The following is a 22,968-nucleotide window of genomic DNA, read 5'->3' as shown; positions in this document are numbered from 1 at the left end:
TCAATGTTTGTGATTACCTTGCCTTCCTTGCTTTTCACTGGTCTTTCTGGCTTATGGTAATTTCCAGCAAGTTTCTTTGTTGTATCATACAGTTGTCTCATGTTTCTCTCTCTTGCAGCCTTTTTCGCTGTCATTGCTAAATCTTCCACATATTTACGTTTGTCGGTTCTGATGCTCCTCTTCACTTGCTTGTTTGCCTCTGTGTATTCGGCTTGTTCCTTGGCTCTTTCTGCTCTTGTTCGGCTGGTACTGATTGCTGCCTTCTTGTTCCTCCTTTCTTCAATCTTATCCAGTGTACCAGCAGCGATCCATTCCTTGTGGTGGTGCTTCTTGTAGCCCAGAACCTCCTGACATGTTGAAATGATTGCCTCCTTGATACCTTTCCAGTTGTTCTGCATGGTAGTTTCCTCTCCATTGAGTAGATCATGAAAGGCCTGGAACCTGTTGCTGAGGACTATGTTGAATTTGTTGAGTTTGTCAGCATCTCGAAGAAAGGCCGTATCAAACTTTTGTGATGTTGTCCGCGCCGTTGTCTAGTGCTTCTTAAGTTTTAGTTTCATCTTGGCGACCAGCGAATGATGATCTGATGCTATATCAGCTCCTCTCCTAGTTCCCACATCCTCCATCGCCCTCCTGAACTTTTTGTTGATGCAGGTATGGTCGATTTGGTTCTGCGTAGTGTGATCCGGTGAAGTCCATGTGGTTTTGTGGATGCGTTTGTGTGGGAATATAGTGCCACCTATGACCAGTTTATTGAAGGCACATAGACTTGCAAATCTCTCACCATTTTCGTTTCTTTCTCCCAGTCCATGTCGTCCCATGACGTCTTCGTATCCAGTGTTGTCCATTCCAACCTTGGCATTGAAATCTCCCATCAGAATGGTCAGGTCCTTGTTTGGGCACTTCTCGAAGATCGACTGCAGCCTATTGTAGAATTGGTCTTTAGCGTCTTCATCGTAGTCGTTGGTAGGCGCATAACATTGGATGAAGTTCATTCTAATGCCCTCTCTCTTTGTTTTGAAGGAGGCTTTGATGATCCTTGGTCCATGAGATTCATATCCAATAAGTGAATTTTGTGCTTTTCTGGACAGCATCAATGCCACTCCTTGTGTATGTGGGGCGTTTTCTTCTTCATGACCGGAGTATAACAGAAGTTCCCCTGAAGATAGTCGTCGTTGTCCAACCTGCGTCCAATGTGTTTCACTGATTCCAAGCACCTCCAGGTTGTATTTTCTCATTTCTGCAGCAATTTGGAAGACTCTTCCTGTCTCCCACTGTTGGGATGATTCTGCAAATTTCTCGCAATCGACATGACAAGCTCATGAAACATTAAGGAGCATTTCATCCAATCAGCGTTTGATTAGAAATTATGTTAGTAACATAGAGAAAATGAAAAGTCACATTTAGAGATTCTGATTGACTGATTAATACACTGCTACTATGTTTGGCAGTATTCTAGAATTTTCAGTAAAACCCAAGGACTTTTAAAATACTATAAAAACCCCATATTTTCTGTACATAAAACTAACTTTGGAGTAAAGTGCTTCCCACATATTTTGTGCCTTTTCTCTCGTCTTCAAGTCGCTGTATAGTTCTAGCTCGAGGGTTACGAACCTAGCTTAGGATCCGAATATAGCGTTCAATCAACAAGACGTATCACCCACATTGTCCGGACATTCCATGTACCTATAAAAATTGTCGCTCTGGTTGTAAGAAGGTGCATCGGCCTCATGACTGCAGAAGGAACTTGGCTTTCATCATGAGACGTCATAATTATTCCTTCAACTTGAAGGGCAGAGATTAAATGGTTTGAATAGTTTTTTTCTGGTTAGCGTTTTTTTAGAACTCCGCCTGTAGCTCCTACGGGGGCTACTGCCGGTCCCAAGCCAGGTAAATAAGGGGGGTTGGACATGGGCTTAGCCAAACCATCCCGTAGAAAACAAACTCAACAGAGTATTGTTAAACAGGATGAAGGATTCCGTAGACGCCCAACTTCGAGATCAACAGGCTGGATTCCGTAAGGATCGATCGTGTACAGACCAAATCGCAACTCTACGTATCATTGTGGAACAATCAATTGAATGGAATTCATCACTCTACATCAACTTCATTGACTACGAGAAAGCATTTGATAGCGTGGACAGGATAACGCTATGGAGGCTTCTTCGACACTACGGCGTGCCTGAGAAGATAGTCAATATCACACGAAACTCCTATGATGGATTAAACTGCCAAATCGTCCATGGAGGATAACTCACCGACTCATTCAAGGTAAAGACTGGTGTTAGGCAAGGTTTCTTACTCTCACCCTTTCTCTTTTTCCTGGTGATCGACTGGATCATGAAGACGTCAACATCTGGAGGAAAGCACGGGATACAGTGGACAGGTAGGATGCAGCTGGACGATTTAGACTTCGCAGATGACCTGGCTCTTATATCACACACGCAACAACAAATGCAGGAGAAGACGATCAGTGTAGCAGCAGCCTCAGCAGCAGTAGGTCTCAATATAAACAAAGGGAAAAGCAAGACTCTCCGATACAATACAACATGAACCAATCGAATTACACTTGACGGAGAAGCTTTTGAGAATGTGGAAACCTTTACATATCTGAGCAGCATCATTGATGAACACGGTGGATCAGATGCAGATGTGAGGGTGAGGATCGGCAAAACAAGAACAGCATATTTACAACTGAAGGACATCTGGAACTCGAAACAATTGTCAACCAACACCAAGATCAGAATATTCAATACAAATGTCAAGACAGTTCTACTGTATGGGGCGGAGACGTGGAGAACTACGAAAGCCATCATCCAGAAGATACAAGTGTTTATTAACAGTTGTCTATGCAAGATACTTCGGATCCGTTGACCAGACACTATCAGCAACATTCTACTGTGGGAGAGAACAAACCAGAATCCAGTGGAGGAGGAAACCAAGAAGAAGTGGTGGAAGTGGATAGGACACACATGGAGGAAAGCACCCAACTGAGTCACAAGGCAAACCCTCACATGAACTCCTGAAGGCCAAAGGAGAAGAGGAAAATCAAAGGACACTTTACACCAAAAAATAGAGACAGACATGATAAGAATGAACAAAAATTGGATAGAACTATAAAGGAAGGCCCAGAACGGAGTGGGTTGGAGAATGCTGGTCGGCGGCTTATGCTGCATTGGGAGTAATAGGAGTAAGTAGGCGTGTTTTTAGCGAGTTGGTTTTCTACGGGACGGGGTTGCCTACCCCTTGCTTAATACTCCTCCTTTTTCCTAGCTTGGGATCGGCAGTAGCCCCCGGAGTAGCTGCAGACGGAGTTCCTAGTTAAAAGTATGTGTATGTTCGCAAGGCCACTTTGGCGTCGCTCCAAGGTGATCCATAAATTATAGTCTCACCAACTTTTCTAATTAGAATGAATGAATTCATATTGATATCCATTTAACAATCAACAACTTTGAATGTTGAACTGTATGGATATGTTCGTTTATTAGTTGGTAAATTTCTTAATAAGATGAAATACAACCATTTTTCTTTTATTTGATTCTTTTTTTCCTATTCTCATACATACAGCCAATTCCGTTGTTTAGTTAAAGATACCCTGGCTAATATGACTAGTATTGATCTTCAATCATTTTGGCCAATATTAAATGATTCAACATTAATAAGTTTAGGTAAACGTCTTGGTCAAGTTAATTTAACTGAAAGAGCAGTTGCTGAATATTATACAACAGGTCAATCATTAGTTGCACCAATCACTTTATTACGTCGTCAATGTAGAGAAGAAGAAGAAAGGAATAATGATGAGATTGAAAATCAATATGTAGCTAATCAACAGCACAGTTCAAACACACGTTACACTTACCGTGCACATACACCATTTGCTGCACGAGTACGTAGTTATAGTTCGAATGCTGCTGCACGTTTACTTAATCATACCAGGTTATTGGATTCCATTCCATCCGATGGTCCAGCAGCAGAAGCATTACAAGTACAAACAGATGAATTAAGTCAAAGTGATTATTTTGAATTGCCAAACTCTCATTTAAGACGTTTGGATATGTCATGGTGTGGAAACTATTCTATGGTGAGTTTAGATATTTGTTAAGTAGATATGTATTTGTGTGTAGACATGTTTATTCCTGTTTTAAAACCCATAAAATGTTATCAGAAAGAGAGTTTTTTTGGAGATTGTAGTAATTTAATCGTTGAATTTATGAATCGATTGAAGCACCGAATACATATGCGGCACACAAGTCCCTTGATTTGTGTGTGGGTTTTCATACTGTCCATGTGCCCAAACCGAAGCAGGTAGTTTTCTTAGATAGCCACTACCGAAGCCTTCGACATAAAGGTCTGGTCCACAAAGCAGTAGAGCAACGTCAGGAGATGCAATATCATGGTAGCCGGTAACCAATAATTGGTTCATACGACATTTGTTCTCTCAGGATACTGGAGCCCATGTGCACCATTGGTTTGGAATCAGGGCTTTTCAACTCTCCTAAGTGGACTCTCCGTATCCACCAACCCGGTTAAAGCGCCGGACATTGGCTTTTCGTGTTCTCGATTTCGTAAACAACAGTAATGTTGCGAGAAGGCAGTGAGTAGGTTTTCCCTACCAGTGGCTGTATACACGTGGCCATATCTATCAACATGAAATTAGTTAATCCAATAAACTTTGGTTTTTTATGTTATTTCAACTTATAACAATGAGTGATTGTTGGGGATCTTGTCATCTATTATCATTATAACACGTCTTCAAATATTCTAATAAGGTGGCCTAACCGAACATCTTTAAAATCATAAACGCACGTGATTGCTCAACGAATGGCTTCATTTTGTAAGGGAGAAGACACTGACAGGCTTCATTTCTCAAGGGATATCTATATAACTTAGCCAAATAAACTTCCTTCTTCACTTTTCTTTTATTTCGAGTAATCAGGCCTGTATTTGACAAGAGTGCGTATCCATATCAGCTTTATAACACTTTGTGTCACAACAGATTCCTACCTAACGGTCAAGTTTAGCGTAAAATTCCGAAGCCAAACATGAGTCGTGTCCAAAAATGTAATACTAGTATAGAAAACCACATATTCATTATGGAATCACAAACCTCAAATTATACAGTGTTCATATTTCATTTACGCATCACTAAAGAAAATACTTATCCTTATGATCAGTTAATCAGAATTATTGATTATTGATTATTGTAGGAAGCTAAATTATCAGCGATCAGTGAAAATAAGTCATGTACTATGTTTCCAAGTTAAACTAGACGTTTAGAATAGATAAAACGGTAAAAATCAGCATACATAAGTAAAACTGAACAATAAAACGATTTTAGAAGTTATATCGTAGTGAAGACATAAGTACGGGTAACTCCCAGGACCTATTGATGGACGATTATTCTGTATATATTCTTATGGTTTAACTATTGAGTAATTAGATTGTGTATATCTATATTCATCTTATTATAAGCTTCATTTTGATCTATGAATTACGATTATACGAATCACTGTCCCTAAATTATGTTCAGTTTATTGATTATTATCTCCCATGTTCGCAGCCACATTTGGCTTGATCTTGTACAAATATTATTTTCTATTTTATGGTATGATGTAGTCTGTCTGTCTGGTATATAAACCGAGTATGCTTGAAATAAACGATTCGCATATATTCGTATAGCAGACGCTGTCACTGGTGTTCTAGACACAATTGGAAGGACTAGGCGGACAAGGGACCAATAAGAACTCTAGACTGCACATACTGGTCGAACGTCATTGATTTGGTACAGTGTTAAGGTTAGACAAGTCGTATTTCGATTGGTGGATAATTCACGTGATAAAAGCCGGACATAAAGTCAATAACCAGTTGGCAACGGCTTTCTTTATTTTTTGAAATTCATAACAAAAAGATTCTCATCAATTCGAGAAATCGAATTAAACTTATCAAAATAAGTAGACGGAATAAATGATTAGTTAATTTGATAAATAAACATTATTAACTTCAATACACAACTTGTGACAATGATCGAGCATAACATAGGCTTCTTAGTGATTGATAAATAATGTTGTTATAACTTGTGGCCGAGTGGATGCCCTGTTAATGTATAACGTGATAAGACCGCCAATTAGAGAGCGGTGGATTATCGATTGAAACAATGACACACGAAAACCGTACGAGCAGTCTAGAGTACGTATCGGTCCTGCTTCTGCCTAGCCCAGCCAGTTAAGTCCAGGACAGCCTCTATGGTATGAATCATTGTATTTCAAACATACTGAGTTTATATACCAAACAGACTGATCACATCATACCAATAAAATAGAAAATAACATTTGTACAAGAGTTAGCCAAATGTGGCCGTGAATAGGGGGAGCAGTAATTAATAGACTAGGGATAACTCAAGAATGGTTAATCGTACAATAATAGTCTATAGGTCAAAATAAAGCTTATAATAAGAGGAACATGAATATGAATAGTTGAGTTATTTATCAAATATACGATAAAAGTTATATGCATAATATTGGCCCATAAATGGATCCCAAAGTTACCATTCACTTTTGTTATCGGGACACAACAAGTGTAGTAGATCATACTATTTGTAACTTTATTGTAATAACTACGCTCATTAACTGATAGTATTCTCTGTTTAATATTCTTATAGACGATCAAAGTGTAAGGTTCACGAATCCGACCATTCTTCAATTGAACTGTAATTATAAGGATTATATATCATATCTTTCTCTATAGATAGATCTTCAATTTGTTAAAAGCAACTAAAAACTAAATTGAAGAGGTGGAAACATTCACGTATCTGGGAAGCATCGTTCATAAGCAATGAGGATCTGATGCAGATGTAAAGGCGAGGATTGGCAAAGCAAATGCAGCATTTCCACAATTGAAGAACATATGCTACTCAAAACAACTGTCAACTAACTTCAAAGTGAGAATCTTCAATACAAACGTCAAGACAGTCCTACTGTACGGAGCTGAAACGTGGAGAACTACTACGACCATCATCAGGAAGGTACAAGTATTTATAAATAGTTGTCTACGCAAAATACTCAACATCCATTGACCGGATACAATCAGCAACAGCCTTCTGTGGAAGAGGATAAACCAGCTTCCAGCTCAAGAGGAAATTGGGTAAAGATGTTGGAAGTGGATAGGTCATACATTAAGGAAATCACCAATGTGCATTACAAGGCAATCCCTAACTTGGAATCCGGAAGGGAAACGAATAAGAGAAAGGCTAAAGAACACATTACGCCGGGAAATAGAAACAGATATGAAAAGGATAAATAACAACTGGAAAGAACTGGAAAGAAAGGCCCAGGACAATGTTGGATGGAGAATCTTGGTGGACGGCCTATGCTCCTCGACGAGGGGTAACAGGCGTAAGTAAGTAAATAACTAAAAACTAGAAATAATTAGAACATTATATATATATATATATATATATATGACAAAACTATTTATCAAGAATAGTACATAGGTAAAAGTGCATACACATAATAAATAAGAATGTTCTATCTAATAAGGCAATTCTTCATTATATGGAAAAGTTCACAAGTATTGATTTTTTTTTTGAAGAAAAAAAAATGGTAACGATTAATAGACCTAAAAAATTGATTCGATTCAAAATCAATTTGATCCTTTGAACAATATTCTATTCATGATAATATTGATTTTTAAAGAAAAAAAAGTTATTGAATTTTTCGGGGGGTGGGGTGGGTTGTTTTTTCTTCTTCTTTACAGATATCACCAACTGCATTTGGTCATTTTCTTACTGATGCTTGTCGTTATTTAACTACATTACGTTTGTCGAGTTGTAAATTTCTTAATGATGATTGCTTGTTACATATTGTCAATACTTGTCCATATATAAAAGGTGAGTAGAAAACAATTATATATATTTTTTTTTCTGGCTAATGTTTTTTTAGTGATTTGGTTTTCTACGGGATAGGGTCAACAACCTCATGCCCAACCCTCCTCCTATACCCGGACTTAGGACCGGTAGTAGCCCCTGGAGGAGCTACAGGCGGAGTTATATATATATATATAAGATTATAATTTATATTCGTTCTATCATGATGTTCAAGAATGGATATAAACAATATGGTTATTGATAAGAAATATAGTTCAGTAACTAAGCACTAATTATTGCACTCAGCTTTCAGCTATATGTTTTAATGTGAAGGGTATTATATCTATTTGAAGTAATTAGAGAGGGGTTGAGTATGATAAGTATTTATCTTTCACGTATAGTCATGTTTGTGATCAAGTTTCTGTATCGTGTATGTTGATTGATGTTAATTTTTGCTTGATAGAGTTTTGGTCTCTGAGCTGGATGGTTTAGTCGTGAAGCTTTCATCATCCATCTGAACGATATCATCAGCACAAACTTCAGGTAGAAGTGAAGTTTTTGAATTTCTTCACATATGGTTCACAGCTTATCCTTTAGACCTCGATGTTGATTGGTTCTCGTTGACCTTAAATCTGTCATTGTTTACTTCTTTATTTTGGTTGCATCTCCCGTAGGTTTGATGTTTGTTCCTATGTTTCGGCATAATTTTCCTGATTGGTTGATAAATTGGATTGATTTCAATGTGCTTCTTTATTGCTGATTGACCTGAGTGCCAAGCTTCTAAAAATTCTCTGGTGTTTATGGAATTGCCTATATCCAAAATCTCCACATTTTTCCAGTCCAATGTGTGTCCGCAGTTGTCCACGTGTATTGATATGAGTGAAGAAATGTCGCGGCGTTTGACTGTTAATTGATGTTCATGCAGACGAAGATAAAGAGGGTGTCCGCTTTGTCCGATTTAGTGTTTGTCGCAGTTGGCACAATTTATTTTGTAGATAATGTTTGGTTTATCTTTTTTTGTCATTTTATCCTTTGGTTTACGTAAGATTGAATGGAAGGATTTTGTTGGTTTGTGAGCAACACCTATTCCGAAGGTTTTCAGCAGTTTCATTGCCGTTTCCGAAATACCTTTTATGTATGGTAAGGTGATCCTTTTGTTGATTTCTGTATTTGATTTCGTTTCTGATGATGGGTGCAGCTGGTATTTTTTGATGAAATTGATTGGAAAGCCGTTCTTTTGGAGTATGGTTTTCTGATATTTTGCTTCATTTTTCCGTGCTGTAATTGTGTTGCAGTGTGTCCTCACCCTCTTGAACAAGGTTTTTACGTAGTTGATTTTGTGAGCTCTTGGGTTGTTGCTATTGTAGTTGAGAATTTGATAAGTGCGGATCGGCTTCCTGTGCGCTTGAGTCTCAAGTTTACCTATGTCGGTTCTGGTGATTAATATATCTAAGAATGGTAGCTTGTTGTTTGACTCTTGTTCCATGGTGAACTTGATGTCGCTGAAGACGTTGTTGATCTGCCTGTAGGTGTTTTCTAGTTCATCCTTTTTGACGATGACAAATGTGTCGTCCACATAACGAATCCAAATTTTTGGTTTGATCACTGGTAGAATCGTGGTTTCTAGTCTTCACATTACTGCTTCTGCGATAAGTCTTGATATTGGTAATCCCATTGGCGTCCCTTTTGTTTGTTCGTTGTTGATGAAGTTGATTGAATAATAAATAAATATAAACCAACTTAAATTGAAACAACAAATGTTTATTTTAGAATACTCAACTTAAATTTTACAGTAAACTAATACTCAATGGATCCATTTACAGAATAATGACTAAACAAAGCTATTTATACAATGTTATGACTTTATAAAAGAAGACCGTATGCCAATTCGTTACGATTTTATATTCGGCTTTTATCACGTGAATTATCCACCAATCGAAATACGAATTTTCCGATCTTAACACTGTACCAAATCAATGACGTTCAACCACTATGAGCAGTTTAGCGTCCTTATTGATCCTTTGTCCGCCTAGTCCTTCCAATTGTGTCTAGAACACCAATTACAACTTCTGCTATGTGAATCATTTATTACAAGCATACTCGGTTTATATACCAGACAGACAGACCACCTCACACCATAAAATAGAAAATAATATTTGTACAAGATCAAGCCAAATGTGGCTGTGAACATGGGAGATAATAATCAATAAACTGAACATAATTTAGGGACAGTGATTCGTATAATCGTAATTCATAGATCAAAATGAAGCTTATAATAAGATGAATATAGATATATGTAATCTAATTACTCAATAGTTATACCATAAGAATACTTACTTACTGGTTAGCCTTTTTTAGCGATTTGGTTTTCTACGGGATGGGGTCGCTAACCACATGCCTAACCCCCCTCCTTTACCCAGACTTGGGACCGGCAGTAGCCCCCGGAGGAGCTACAGGCGGAGTTAAACAATATGAATATATATAGAATAATCGTCCATTAATAGATCCCGGAAGTTACCCGTATTTATTTCTTCGCTAGGATATAACAGAATTTTGACCAGTTGCAGTCCTAAAACATCAATGGGAAGATTCAAACAAACAATACTAAGTCAAATTTAAACTTCACTCCATTGTACAAGCAAGTGGCTATCAGGAATCAGTGGCTGAGTGAATAACGCGATGGTATTTGAAGCGAAAGGTACTAGGTTCGAGTCCGAGAGTGAACATCAACAAGTCTGAGATGCAGGTACATCCAGCTGACGAGTCCCAAATAGGACGAAACACGCGTCCAACTGGATTCTACTGCTAGCTACTATCCATCTTTGCTTAACATAGAATTTCGTTATTACTTTGTATTCTTTATCTTTCTTCCTTATTTGTTTTGATGTATATAGAACTTGATTTATCATCATGTCTTGGTATTACATCATATGGTTTTTTAACATTGGGTCGATTAATTCATTTACAATGGATATCCCTTTATCGTACACATATTACTGATAATGGTTTAGCCATATTAGCTGAATTATGTCAATATTTAAAACATGTTAATCTTGGTTCATGTATAGATATTAATGATATAGATCATATATTACATAATCTAACAAGAAATAATCCGTAAGTAAATCATCATTATTAATATTTATAATTTACTTACATTTCAAGTCTTTACTCTAAACTACTGTTATATACACATATAGTTGAGATCATGAGTCAATTGAAGCTAGACCACCATGGAAAACATGGAAGCACTGGACAGCCGTTTCGCCCTATTATGGGTCTCCTCTGCAGTACGCATCCACGATCCCGCCTCGCGAGATTCGAACCGAGGACTTATCAGTCTCTCGCGCCAGTGCTTAACCACTAGACCATTGAGCCGGCCGGCATCCAACGGTGTTAATGTTTAACTTCAACTAATCCACGAAGTTGAGCAACCATTTCACCAATGTCTTCATTGAGTTGATATCTCATAACAGACCTGGTTAAACTCCACTGGTTACTGCTTCTCACTAGAACTCCAGGAAATAGCTTATGGAGACAGTCACTAGTGATAATATAACATATGAACAAGTAGTGTTAAAGATGTTAACAACTTTAATAGAAGAAGATTCAATACAAGAAGGGCATCGAAATCTGAAAAAAATTATCTTTTTGATACAGTAGTTGGAAAATTATCTAGTAAAGTGTGTATGTTAATAATTCATTTAATTATATAAGAAGTGATAAAGAGTTTTGAAAGTGATAAACAGAAGCAAACAATGAATAGGATGAATGAGTAAAGTCTTCTATAAATTTATCTTTATGTGGCTAAGGAAGGTACCAGAGGTATTACAAACTCCTTTTATACTCAAAATCTAAGGATGTCGGCGCCCCCAAATGCCCTGGTACGGCCGAGAGTGGGGAGAGTCCGCTCTCCCTCTCCAAATTCTCTCAAGTGACCACACGTATATAGCCTCTGCCAGCAGAGTCCTACTCACTGCCTTCTCGTGACATTACTGTTGTTTACGAAATCGAGAACACGAAAAGCCAATGTCCGGCGCTTTAACCGGGTTGGTGGATACGGAGAGTCCACTTAGGAGAGTTGAAAAGCCCTGATTCCAAACCAATGGTGCACATGGGCTCCAGTATCCTGAGGTAACAAATGGCGTATGAATCAATCGTTGGTCACCAGCTACCATGGAATTTCATCTCCTTACGATGCTCCACTGCTTTGTGGATCAGACCTTTAAGTCAAAGGCTCCGCATGTGGCCCCCTAAGAAAACCACCTACTTCGGTCTCGGCACGTGGCCAGTATCACAGCCCTTTCACACAAATCAAATGAAATTTGTGTGGCGCATATTTATCTGGTGCCCCTTTGTATTAAAATTTTATGTGTTTAAGTAAAAAAAGGGTTGTCGGCTCGAATCTCTGCATCTTCCATTGTATGTAAGAGACGAGATTGAATCAAATTTTACATTGGGAAGATTTGTATATTTTTGATGAGTCTGGTTTGATTCTTAGATAACTATTGAATTTAGGATTTATAAATATTTATACTTCTACTACCTTTTTAATAGCAATCTCTCTTTCGAGATTCTTTGCTTCATGATTGGGACTTACCGTTTGCACATTGTTTGTAATCAATGAAACTCAAATGATGTGTACACATTTAACAAACGTACTATCAAAAATTCTACTAGTCAATGATAATTTGTACTGATCATAACGTTGTAAATTTTAAGCCTACTGGCTTCTTTAATCAAAAATGTCCACATTGTATACTGAATATCCAGACATCAAATCAAAACCAGCAATTTCGATTAAAATATTTGAGTTACTTGCGAGTAGTATACTTGTTAGCGTTCAAATTCTACCATATTATGTTATTGAGGACCATAGTTTTGCTCGGATATTATCTGGGTCCCGATAAATGCCCGAATTTCGGAATACAAATCTCAAGCAAGTCACTATTATTAATCATCGCTTACACTTTTCAAGTCAAGGATATAAACAACTATATAAGATATACTGTTATACTAATCTATATCGTTCGTAACCAAAACGTGTACATAGACCTCAACATACATGAGCACACGAAAATGGTCTCTATCAATCATTGGGGAGTATTTAGAGTTGTTCTAACACTGAAAAATGATCCACTGCAACTGAGAACACATTTTATGTACGGTGGTAATCTAACAGTAGAAGATTTATCAGTATGGGGTTGTGGAGATTGTTAAGTTTTCGATTGAGATCATGAAACGATTGAAGTTAGATCACCATTGAAAACTTGGAAGCAAAGAACCTCCGTTTCGTCCTACTGTGGGACTCCTCAGCAGTGCGCATCCACGATCCCGCACTCGCGAGATTCGAAGCCAAAAGATTTCCTATCGTTCAACACCATAATTAATTATTCTATTACTGAATAGTCTCCTTTCCTCGAAAGTTTGAAATTCCTCGATAATTATTTAGTCAGTCAGACGCAACGAAGAACCTTACTTACATATACATCGGTTCAAGTTACCACAACAGATTAGCACAATGAGATGGGACCATCAAGGCAAATCCCAGTAGTATAAGTCATAACAGTAGTAGAAAAGATTGCGTAGAAAAAGTAGATAGCATAAGAACATATCGTGTATTAAGATATAAATGGAGAATGAAAGTGGATGCATCTGCATCACTGCACTTGATTATGAGACATATCACCTAAAATCTTCAACCATTGGTTACAATAATTGCCTCGACCCCCACTAGGTAGTCGCCCATCTACACAGCTCAGTCCAATAGTCATGGCATGGAATGTCATCATATATTGGTTTGATATCTCCTGACTTTCTATCAACTTACTTCTATATCAGCTAACACCACCCATCAAATCAGGTGGTGCAGTTGCATACGTAATGAATATCACAACTACTTCAGTTGATGGACCCGACCGTTGCTGCTACCTTGACGTGGTGGTCGGGCTTGCCTATCGTGATGAAGCAATCGAGCTATGCTGGCTGCAACAATCGTTCCTCGAGGTCCTACCATGCCAGACAGGTCGGTTGAAGAGCGGTGAGACTAAAAGCAGCAAACCCAAGGTCCGAAGGCGAAGTCGTACTGCTGACTGTACAGAGGTGTGACAGCAGTAAGGTGTTTCCTTCAGACAACCAGCATGACAGTGGTGCTGCCTTCCCACAAGGAGGGGTGGAGTTAGAAAAGGCCCACCCTAAAAATGCACACCTCGCCTTATCCCACGGATATCCGTCTCCGGCGGTAAGGTCCTTTGAAGAACAGAGCTAACACAAAAACTACCCACAAAAAGGTCGTGTGTGACCGACCTCAAGCAGTTGCCCCATGGGTACTGTGGTCACGCTCTCAGGTCATTAAGACCACTTCCAACCCAAGTTCCTTTTCAGGTACCCCTAGAAGAACCCTTCCACGGTGTGGACAACCGGGAAGTGATAACTGCCCTCATACCTCTAACAGCACTCAAGACCACTGTATTCATAATCAATCTCCTTCAATCCCTACTATTCCCTTTACCTTGACTTTCAACACTAAACTTCCTCTTCCGGTTTCCTCCTCAAGTGTCACCATGGCCAACGATTCTAGTGCGCGAAACGCTGTCCCAGGTCTACTAAAACCTCGCTCCAAACTACACATTGGAGCCTTCAACGTACGTACTTTAAGTCAAGTCGGTCAACAGACCTCCTTAGCTAAAACCCTAGAATCTCGTACCATTGATGTATGCTGTGTCTCTGAAACACGTATACAGGATCCCAGTGTGGTCATTCACTTGACCTCACCTCGCCAAAATGGACAGCCAACGAAATACACCCTTCGTGTATCTGGCGACCCGTTGGCTAGTTCTCGTGGACTTGCAGGTGTAGGCATAGCACTAAGTACAAGGGCAGAACAAGCACTACTAGAATGGATCCCCGTTAACAGTCGCCTGTGTGCTGTCCGGCTAAATGGCTCCGTAAGAACTCGGAAGGATAGGGACACACGTCGTTGCCTTTTCGTCGTTTCTGCCTACGCTCCCACTGACTACACCCATGATGAAGTAAAAGATGACTTCTACAGAAAACTCTCTGAGCTTCTTCAGAAAGCTAAGCGCTCAGACATAGTAGTCGTAGCGGGTGACTTTAATGCCCAGGTAGGCAGCTTAATTCAAACAGAAAGACATTTAGGTGGGTGTTTTAGTATCCCGGCTCAACGAACCGATAATGGTGATCGTCTGTTGTAACTATGCTCAGACAATCGTTTATTTTTAGCAAGCACTAATTTTAAGCATAAGGAGAAACATCGTCTAACATGGCGACTACCTTCACCAAACCAACGATGGACTCAAATAGACCATATTGTCATCATTCATCGTTGGAGAGGCTCAATAGAAGATTGTCGCTCGTATTGGAATACTTGTTTAGACTCTGATCACGCTTTAATACGAGCGCGCATTTGTCTGCGCCTCAATGGACGCAGGAAAAGTACACTAAGAAGACCCATTAGGATTGAACTGGAGGACGAGAAAGCCAAATGCGAATTCCAGAAACAACTGAGTTCACATCTAGGCAGTTTTGTAAACGAGACTGACCCAGATGCTGCTTGGAAAGACACACGAACAGCTGTGGAAACAGCAGTAACATCTATTAGTTATTTAAACCATAGGGCTCCAAAAAACCAGTGGATTTCCTCTAAGTCTATTTCACTGATGGATTCGCGTAAACTCATCCCATCAGGCTCTGAACACGACGAAGAGCGTAAACAAATTAGATCTAGGTTAACTAAAAGTCTAAGGAACGATCGTGAGCAGTGGTGGGCAACGAAAGCAAAAGAGATGGAAAAGGCAGCGGCTGTAGGCAACACCAGGTAACTCTTTAGACTAATAAAAGAAACCGGAATTAAGAAGTCAAGTGTAAGTGAGACAATCTCGGAAAAAGACGGAACCCCTATCTGCTCTCAACCCAAACGTTTAGAACGATGGGCGGAACACTTTAAGGAGCAGTTTAGCTGGCCTTCAGCTAATGCACAACTACCCACTATTCCCAGAAAACCTGAATGGAACATTGAAGTAGGCCCCCCGACCCTACTTGAAGTTCAAAAGGCTATAAGTAATCTGAAACGAGGAAGAGCAGCTGGTCCAGATGGATTGGCTCCAGAGGTCTTTAAATATGGTGGTCCAATTTTAGCGATTAGGTTGACTAATATTCTGGCTAAAATCTGGGAGACGGACGCAATCCCATCTGACTGGTCACAATCACTGATTGTCCCAATATATAAGAAGGGGCCAAAATCATCCTGTGATAACCATAGAGGGATTAGTCTGACTAACATAGCATCTAAAATACTAGCCTCAATAATTATCGGGCGCCTAACTAAGACTCATGAACTGCAAACACGAGAAAATCAGGCTGGCTTCAGACCTGGTCGTGGCTGTATCGACCACATATTCACCATTCGTCAAGTTTTAGAGCACAGACATGCTTATCGGCGTCCGACAATGACAGTTTTTCTTGACTTAAAAGCAGCATTTGACTCTGTAGACCGAGAGGTTCTGTGGTAGTGTCTGTCATTGAAAGGTGTACCTGAGAAGTACATAAACCTTGTGAAGGCTCTTTACTCGAACACTACCAGTCGAGTGAGAGCTTATGGCGAACTGTCATATGATTTTACTACCTCAAGTGGTGTCCGTCAAGGCTGTCCACTATCCCCATTTTTGTTTAACTTCATTATAGACCTATTGCTGGAAATAACACTCTCGTCGACTGAATTTTCAGGAATTGATCTTCTACCAGGTGGTTCACTTATCGACTTAGAATACGCAGATGACATAGTCCTGTTTGCTGAAGACGCTGGCAAAATGCAGAGTCTTCTGTTAGAACTAAGTAATAATGCCAGGATGTTTGGGATGCGTTTCTCCCCATCCAAATGTAAATTGTTACTCCAGGACTGGCCTGCGTCAACACCCGAACTAAGGATAGGGAGTGAAGTAGTCGAACGCGTGGACAACTTCACTTATCTTGGAAGTCTGATCAGCCCTAATGGGTTGGTGTCTGACGAAATCTCAGCACGGATTCAAAGAGCTCGTTTGGCTTTTGCCAACTTACGTCACCTATGGCGAAGACGAGATATCCGTCTATCAATTAAGGGACGAGTATACTACACAGCAGTTCTCTCTGTTCTACTTTACGGCTGTGAAACATGGCCATTAAGAGTAGAATATACTCGTAGGTTACTAGTATTTGACCACAGATGTCTTAGAAATATTGCTCGCATCTGCTGGGATAACCGGGTAAGTAATAGTGAGGTTAGACGCAGGGTATTAGGGAATGATGGTAAATCAGTTGATGAGGTGATGAATCTTCATCAACTGAGATGGTTGGGCCACGTGTTACGTATGCCTGAACACCGATTACCACGACACGCAATGCTGACTAGTGTAGGGGATGGTTGGAAGAGAGTTAGGGGCGGCCAAACCAAAACATGGCATCAGTGTTTGAAGTCACTAACTTCTAGTCTGAGCCATGTTGGTAGATGCAGACTACCTGGTTGGGGTCCGCGTGACTATCGTAACCAATGGTTGGAGACTCTAGGTGACATGGCTCAGAATCGATCACAATGGTTTAGGTGTATACACTCTTTATCTTCCCTTAAACCTTGAGATTAAAATTGCTTCATGACTTTCTTCCTTCCTATACTATATCCTTATATACAACCTTTCTTTATATACTACCACCACTAAATTAATTACTTTATGAATCCGGTGTTCATCTTGTGCTAACGAGGTATGGCAACTTTGACCGATGCATAAATGTGCCTGGTCCTACGTTGTCGCTGACTGACTGACTGACTCAGTTGATGGAGATTTGTTACTTCACCAACCGATTTGTCATGTTTACCAGTTACCTTATGCCTAACCTCAGCATTGTTCACTTGATGGAATTAAAGTACAGAAACATGACACCTACAATAGAATACTGGTAACATATGAATATACTATAATAATAGCCATGTTTTGCAACCACAAAGTAAAACAAAAGGAACTACTACTCAGTAAGCTCATCTTATTGTTGGCTGACAGACATCTCGTCTATGTCACAAGTGATGCAAGTTTCCAAAGTCAACTGAGCCTTTTGGAATATTAGATTTGAGCTGTCTGTAAGATATCTTGATTCATCTTGTTCACATAGTTTGCTATAGTCTCTTTATATTTTATGTTTACCACAACCCATTCCTGTCGTTTTAATTATATTGTTTTCTAGAAATTTACGTTCATTAAACTTATGGCGATGCAATAGTTTAACTGCCATAGGGATATCAACTATATCAGAACATTGTTTACAATTAGAAGAGTTAGACATTGGTTGGTGTCGTAATGTAGTTTCAACACAAGAATCAAATTGTATTGTACATTTAACTAGCCGTGTTCAACATTTGAAGAAATTATTCTTAACCGGAACAAAGTGAGTTTAATTTTTGACTTTCATGCTTATCAATCTCTATTCATGTATCATTAATATTGTATGACGTTGTTGTCATGATTTTAATATGTAGTGTGGTAGTGAGGTATGTTTAGCCACTGATCGAAAGCAAACTAGTTTCTCTGTCTAAGCTTATTGTACTGTTTAGTGTTATATCTTAAAGAAAGATCTCACCGTAACTCTTCAGATTTCACACTGTGATTGCTGTAGTTATGATCTATTGTCTGGCTTTGATGGAGTTTTGTTCTCTGAGCTGGATGGTTTAGTCGTGAAGCTTTCATCGCCCTTCTGAACGACATCATCAGCAGAAACTTCGGGTAGAAGTGAAGTGTTTGAATTTCTCCACATGTGGTTCAAGGCTTGTTCTATACACCTCAATGGTGATGTAGACGGCACATTCGTCATCGTCAAAAAGGATGAACTAGAAAACACCTACCGGCTGATCAACAACGTCTTCAATGACTCAAGTGTACAGGAAGCCGACCCGCACTTATCAAATTCTCAACTACAATAGCAACAACCCAAGAGCTCACAAAATCAACTACGTAAAAACCTTGTTCAAGAGGGTGAGGACACACTGCAACACAATTACAGCACGGAAAAATGAAGCAAAATATCAGAAAACCATACTCCAAAAGAACGGCTTTCCAATCAATTTCATCAAAAAATACCAGCTGCACCCATCATCAGAAACGAAATCAAACACAGAAATCAACAAAAGGATCACCTTACCATACATAAAAGGTATTTCGGAAACGGCAATGAAACTGCTGAAAACCTTCGGAATAGGTGTTGCTCACAAACCAACAAAATCCTTCCATTCAATCTTACGTAAACCAAAGGATAAAATGACAAAAAAAGATAAACCAAACATTATCTACAAAATAAATTGTGCCAACTGCGACAAACACTAAATCGGACAAAGCGGACACCCTCTTTATCTTCGTCTGCATGAACATCAATTAACAGTCAAACGCCGCGACATTTCTTCACTCATATCAATACACGTGGACAACTGCGGACACACATTGGACTGGAAAAATGTGGAGATTTTGGATATAGGCAATTCCATAAACACCAGAGAATTTTTAGAAGCTTGGCACTCAGGTCAATCAGCAATAAAGAAGCACATTGAAATCAATCCAATTTATCAACCAATCAGGAAAATTATGCCGAAACATAGGAACAAACATCAAACCTACGGGAGATGCAACCAAAATAAAGAAGTAAACAATGACAGATTTAAGGTCAACGAGAACCAATCAACATCGAGGTCTAAAGGATAAGCTGTGAACCATATATGAAGAAATTCGAACACTTCACTTCTACCTGAAGTTTGTGCTGATGATATCGTTCAGAAAGACGATGAAAACTCCACGACTAAACCATCCAGCTCAGAGACCGAAACTCCATCAAAATCATACATCTGTGCTACAAACCTTCTCCAAAATATATTGTCTGGTGTTCAATTGTCGATTGGAGATTGTATAATATGTGTATCGTGTGACTATTATTGTAGTCTGATAGTGTCAAATTGAATTTCGCTTCCCCGTTCGATTATCTTGTATATCACATCTCGAATCTAGAGTATTACCTTGCTGTAGCCGACAACTATTAAATTATTACTAGGTATGAATATTGTTTATTGAATCCGAAGTAATGAGAATATGAAATATCTGTAATAATACAAATTGAGTCAATATTACTGAATTATCTGGACAATAACAATAGCATGTGAATAATAAGATCAAGAGGGAGAAAATGGAGACATTCAACTAAAAGTTTATGTTTCCAAGACAAGACAATTAGATATGTAAGCATTATGGTATATCATCCTAAACAAAACAATCATTAAAAACTAGATACGAATTCTGTAACACTGTCACACTATCAAGGTCATCAGTAATCAATCAAGTTGTGAGAAGCTACAATCATTATTGGGATCTCCAATCATTGTGAATAGCATTTCCGGTCCCCGGCTGTTACTGCTACCTTGACGTGGTGGTCGGGCTTGCTTATCGTGATGAACCAGTCGACCTATACTGGCTGGAACAATCGCCCCTCGTTGTCCTACCATGCCAGACTGGTCGGTTGAAGAGCGGTAAGACTAAAAGCAGCAATCCCAAGGTCCGAAGGCGAAATCGTACTGCTGACTGTACAGAGGTGTGACAGCAGTAAGGTGTTTCCTTCAGACAACCAGCATAACAGCGATGCTGCCTTCCCACAAGGAGGGGTGAGGTTAGAGAAGGTCGACCCTAAAAATGAACACCTCGCCTTATCCGTCTCCGGCGGTAAGGTCCTTTGAAGAACAGAGCTAACACAAAAACTACCCACAAAAAGGTCGTGTGTGACCGACCTCAAGCAGTTGCCCCATGGGTACTGTGGTCACGCTCTCAGGTCATTAAGACCACTTCCAACCCAAGTTCCTTTTCAGGTACCTCCAGAAGAACCCTTCCACGGTGTGGACAACCGGGAAGTGATAACTGCCCTCATACCTCTAACAGCACTCAAGACCACTGCGTTTCCGGTCTATTGTTCTAGTTTGCTAAAATCTATTCCATTTGATGTGATGTTATTTCATAGTTTCTTATCCTTTCAGTCTTATTCTTACCCTGGCTCTTTTTTTAAAAAAAAATAATTGTTTCCTCTTTTAGCCTCCTCAATTCTGAAGAACTCTTATTAATTGGTCAATATGTAGGTGCTACATTAGAACAATTAGATATCCATGGTTCAACAAATATTACAATCTCTGCTATTACTTCTATACTTAATCAATGTTCAAAATTAAAATTATTAGATGTATCATTTTGTCCAGAAATTCATTCAGGTAATTTAATTAAACTACGGTATTTATATCCATTTTGTACAATTATCGACTCAATACCGGATATGAATGCAGAAATATTAGGGAATCGACTCCCTGAAATGATTATTGATGAAGTGGATGATATGGATGAAGAGAATATTGTAGGAAATCATGAACCATTAGCATTACCTGCACCAAATCCATTACAAGCTATTGATGCTCATAATTATTGGATTCATTAGTCTATGTGTGTGTGTGTGTGTGTGTGTAAAGTAACACTTTGTTCCAGATTCATTTGAACACTGATTTACTTTCCAAGTAAGCAGTTTATTTTTTTCTCGTTTCCCTGATGTTTATTATTTTAATTTGTATATTTTATTTCGAAATTCCGCTTTATTTTGTTGTGCATTTAAAAAAGTCAATGTGTTTTAATTTGTTGTGAACGAATAGATTGGAGACAGTATATAAACATTATATAAATTGATCTATTGTGTTTGATTTGATATCATAGATTTCAGTATAATTTGATATAGTTGCCTGGATTTTAGTATCTTAAATCTATTAAATCACAAACATGGATTTCATCCTAGGCCCGAGTGGGGAGAGTCAGCTCTTCCTCTCGAAACGCTCTCACACGGCCACGCGTATATAGCCTCTGTCACGGAAGTCCTACTCACTGCCTTCTCGTAACAGAATGGGGTGTTGTTTACGAAATTGAGACGACGAAAAGCGAATGTCCGGCGCCTCAACCGGGTTGGTGGGCACTGCAAGTTCACCTAGGGGGGTTGAAAAACCCTGATTACAAACCAATGGGGCACATAGGTTTCAGTATCCTGAAAGAAACAAATGGCGTATGAACCGGCTATCATGGGACTGCATCTCCTTACGATGCTCCACTGCTTTGTGGATCAGACATTTAGGTCAAAGGCTCAGGGTGTGGTCCCCTAAGAAAATCACCTGCTTCGATCTGGGCAGTATCACAGCTCTCACACAAATCGAATGAGATTTGTGTGGCGCATATGTGTCTAGTACTTCCTTGTACCAATATTTATGCGTTTAAATAAATAAAACTTCCATCCTGGTGTATTTAACAATCTTTTGTAGTGAAGTAAGTGGTCTATATGGGCGGCTATTCAATCGATTGATGATTCTTAGCCGTACCATGTATCATATTTTCGTTACAGCTAATTTATTCAAAGATAATCCCCAAAGTCCGACTCACTATCATGAACGGATAATGAATGGCATGCAAACTACAGTCGGATCGATAATTTGGTTTTATGAATGCTAGTTATAACTGCATGATACCAGCAAGGATATCTTCGTGAGATTTCAAAACGTGAAAACCGTGATTTTGATTTATTCACTGTCTATATCAACTAACAAAACGTAGAGACTCAGGAAATCAACATCTCAAATATTGGTCATGATTTATAAAAAGATCAACGACTACGGTATTTCAAACCCTGGTTTGATTGGTCTCCTATAATAAGATTGATCGCGTTAAGACTTCGTTGTGGGAGGAATAAAGGTATCATAGTCATACTATATCGACCAGAAGTCTTGTACGACCGAGAATGGGTAACTAGATGGTTGGGCACTAATGTTCGCCACACTCATGATCAACATATTCTCGTTGTTAATAGAAAGAATAGTGTAAGTCGTTGGATACGTTGTGCTTTGCTCGGATAATGATTCCAAATATCACTTGCGCACAAAACCAGGCAACATCGTTTACCACTCCGACTGTAACTATTACCTTGAGATAGTAGGCGAAACGATTGTGACAGTTCAATTTAACTGTATTAGCTAAAGTAATTAAACCTTAAAACTCTACCACATCAATGCGGTC

The 22,968-nt window shown here is 39.1% G+C and overlaps 1 protein-coding gene across 1 annotated transcript in view; it reads left to right on the top strand.

The window, feature by feature from the left end:
* Smp_176090 (fbxl4, putative) overlaps nt 1-21,358 on the top strand; it is a gene marked incomplete at both ends in the record, with an annotated part of 31,413 nt that extends 10,055 nt beyond the window's left edge. The window contains 5 exons of the mRNA XM_018791684.1: nt 3,568-4,081; nt 7,753-7,885; nt 10,756-10,978; nt 18,092-18,292; nt 20,965-21,358. Of these exons, the coding sequence (XP_018645199.1) occupies nt 3,568-4,081; nt 7,753-7,885; nt 10,756-10,978; nt 18,092-18,292; nt 20,965-21,358 (1,465 nt within the window). The remainder of the gene's footprint in view (nt 1-3,567; nt 4,082-7,752; nt 7,886-10,755; nt 10,979-18,091; nt 18,293-20,964) is intronic.
* Between the last annotated feature and the right edge of the window lie 1,610 nt (nt 21,359-22,968).

The sequence above is a fragment of the Schistosoma mansoni genome (assembly GCF_000237925.1).
Source record: "Schistosoma mansoni, WGS project CABG00000000 data, chromosome 1 unplaced supercontig 0135, strain Puerto Rico, whole genome shotgun sequence".
Classification (NCBI taxonomy): Eukaryota; Metazoa; Platyhelminthes; class Trematoda; order Strigeidida; family Schistosomatidae; genus Schistosoma; species Schistosoma mansoni.
The sequence above is the reverse complement of the archived record's forward strand: the minus strand, read 5'-3'. Positions and strand labels throughout refer to the sequence as shown.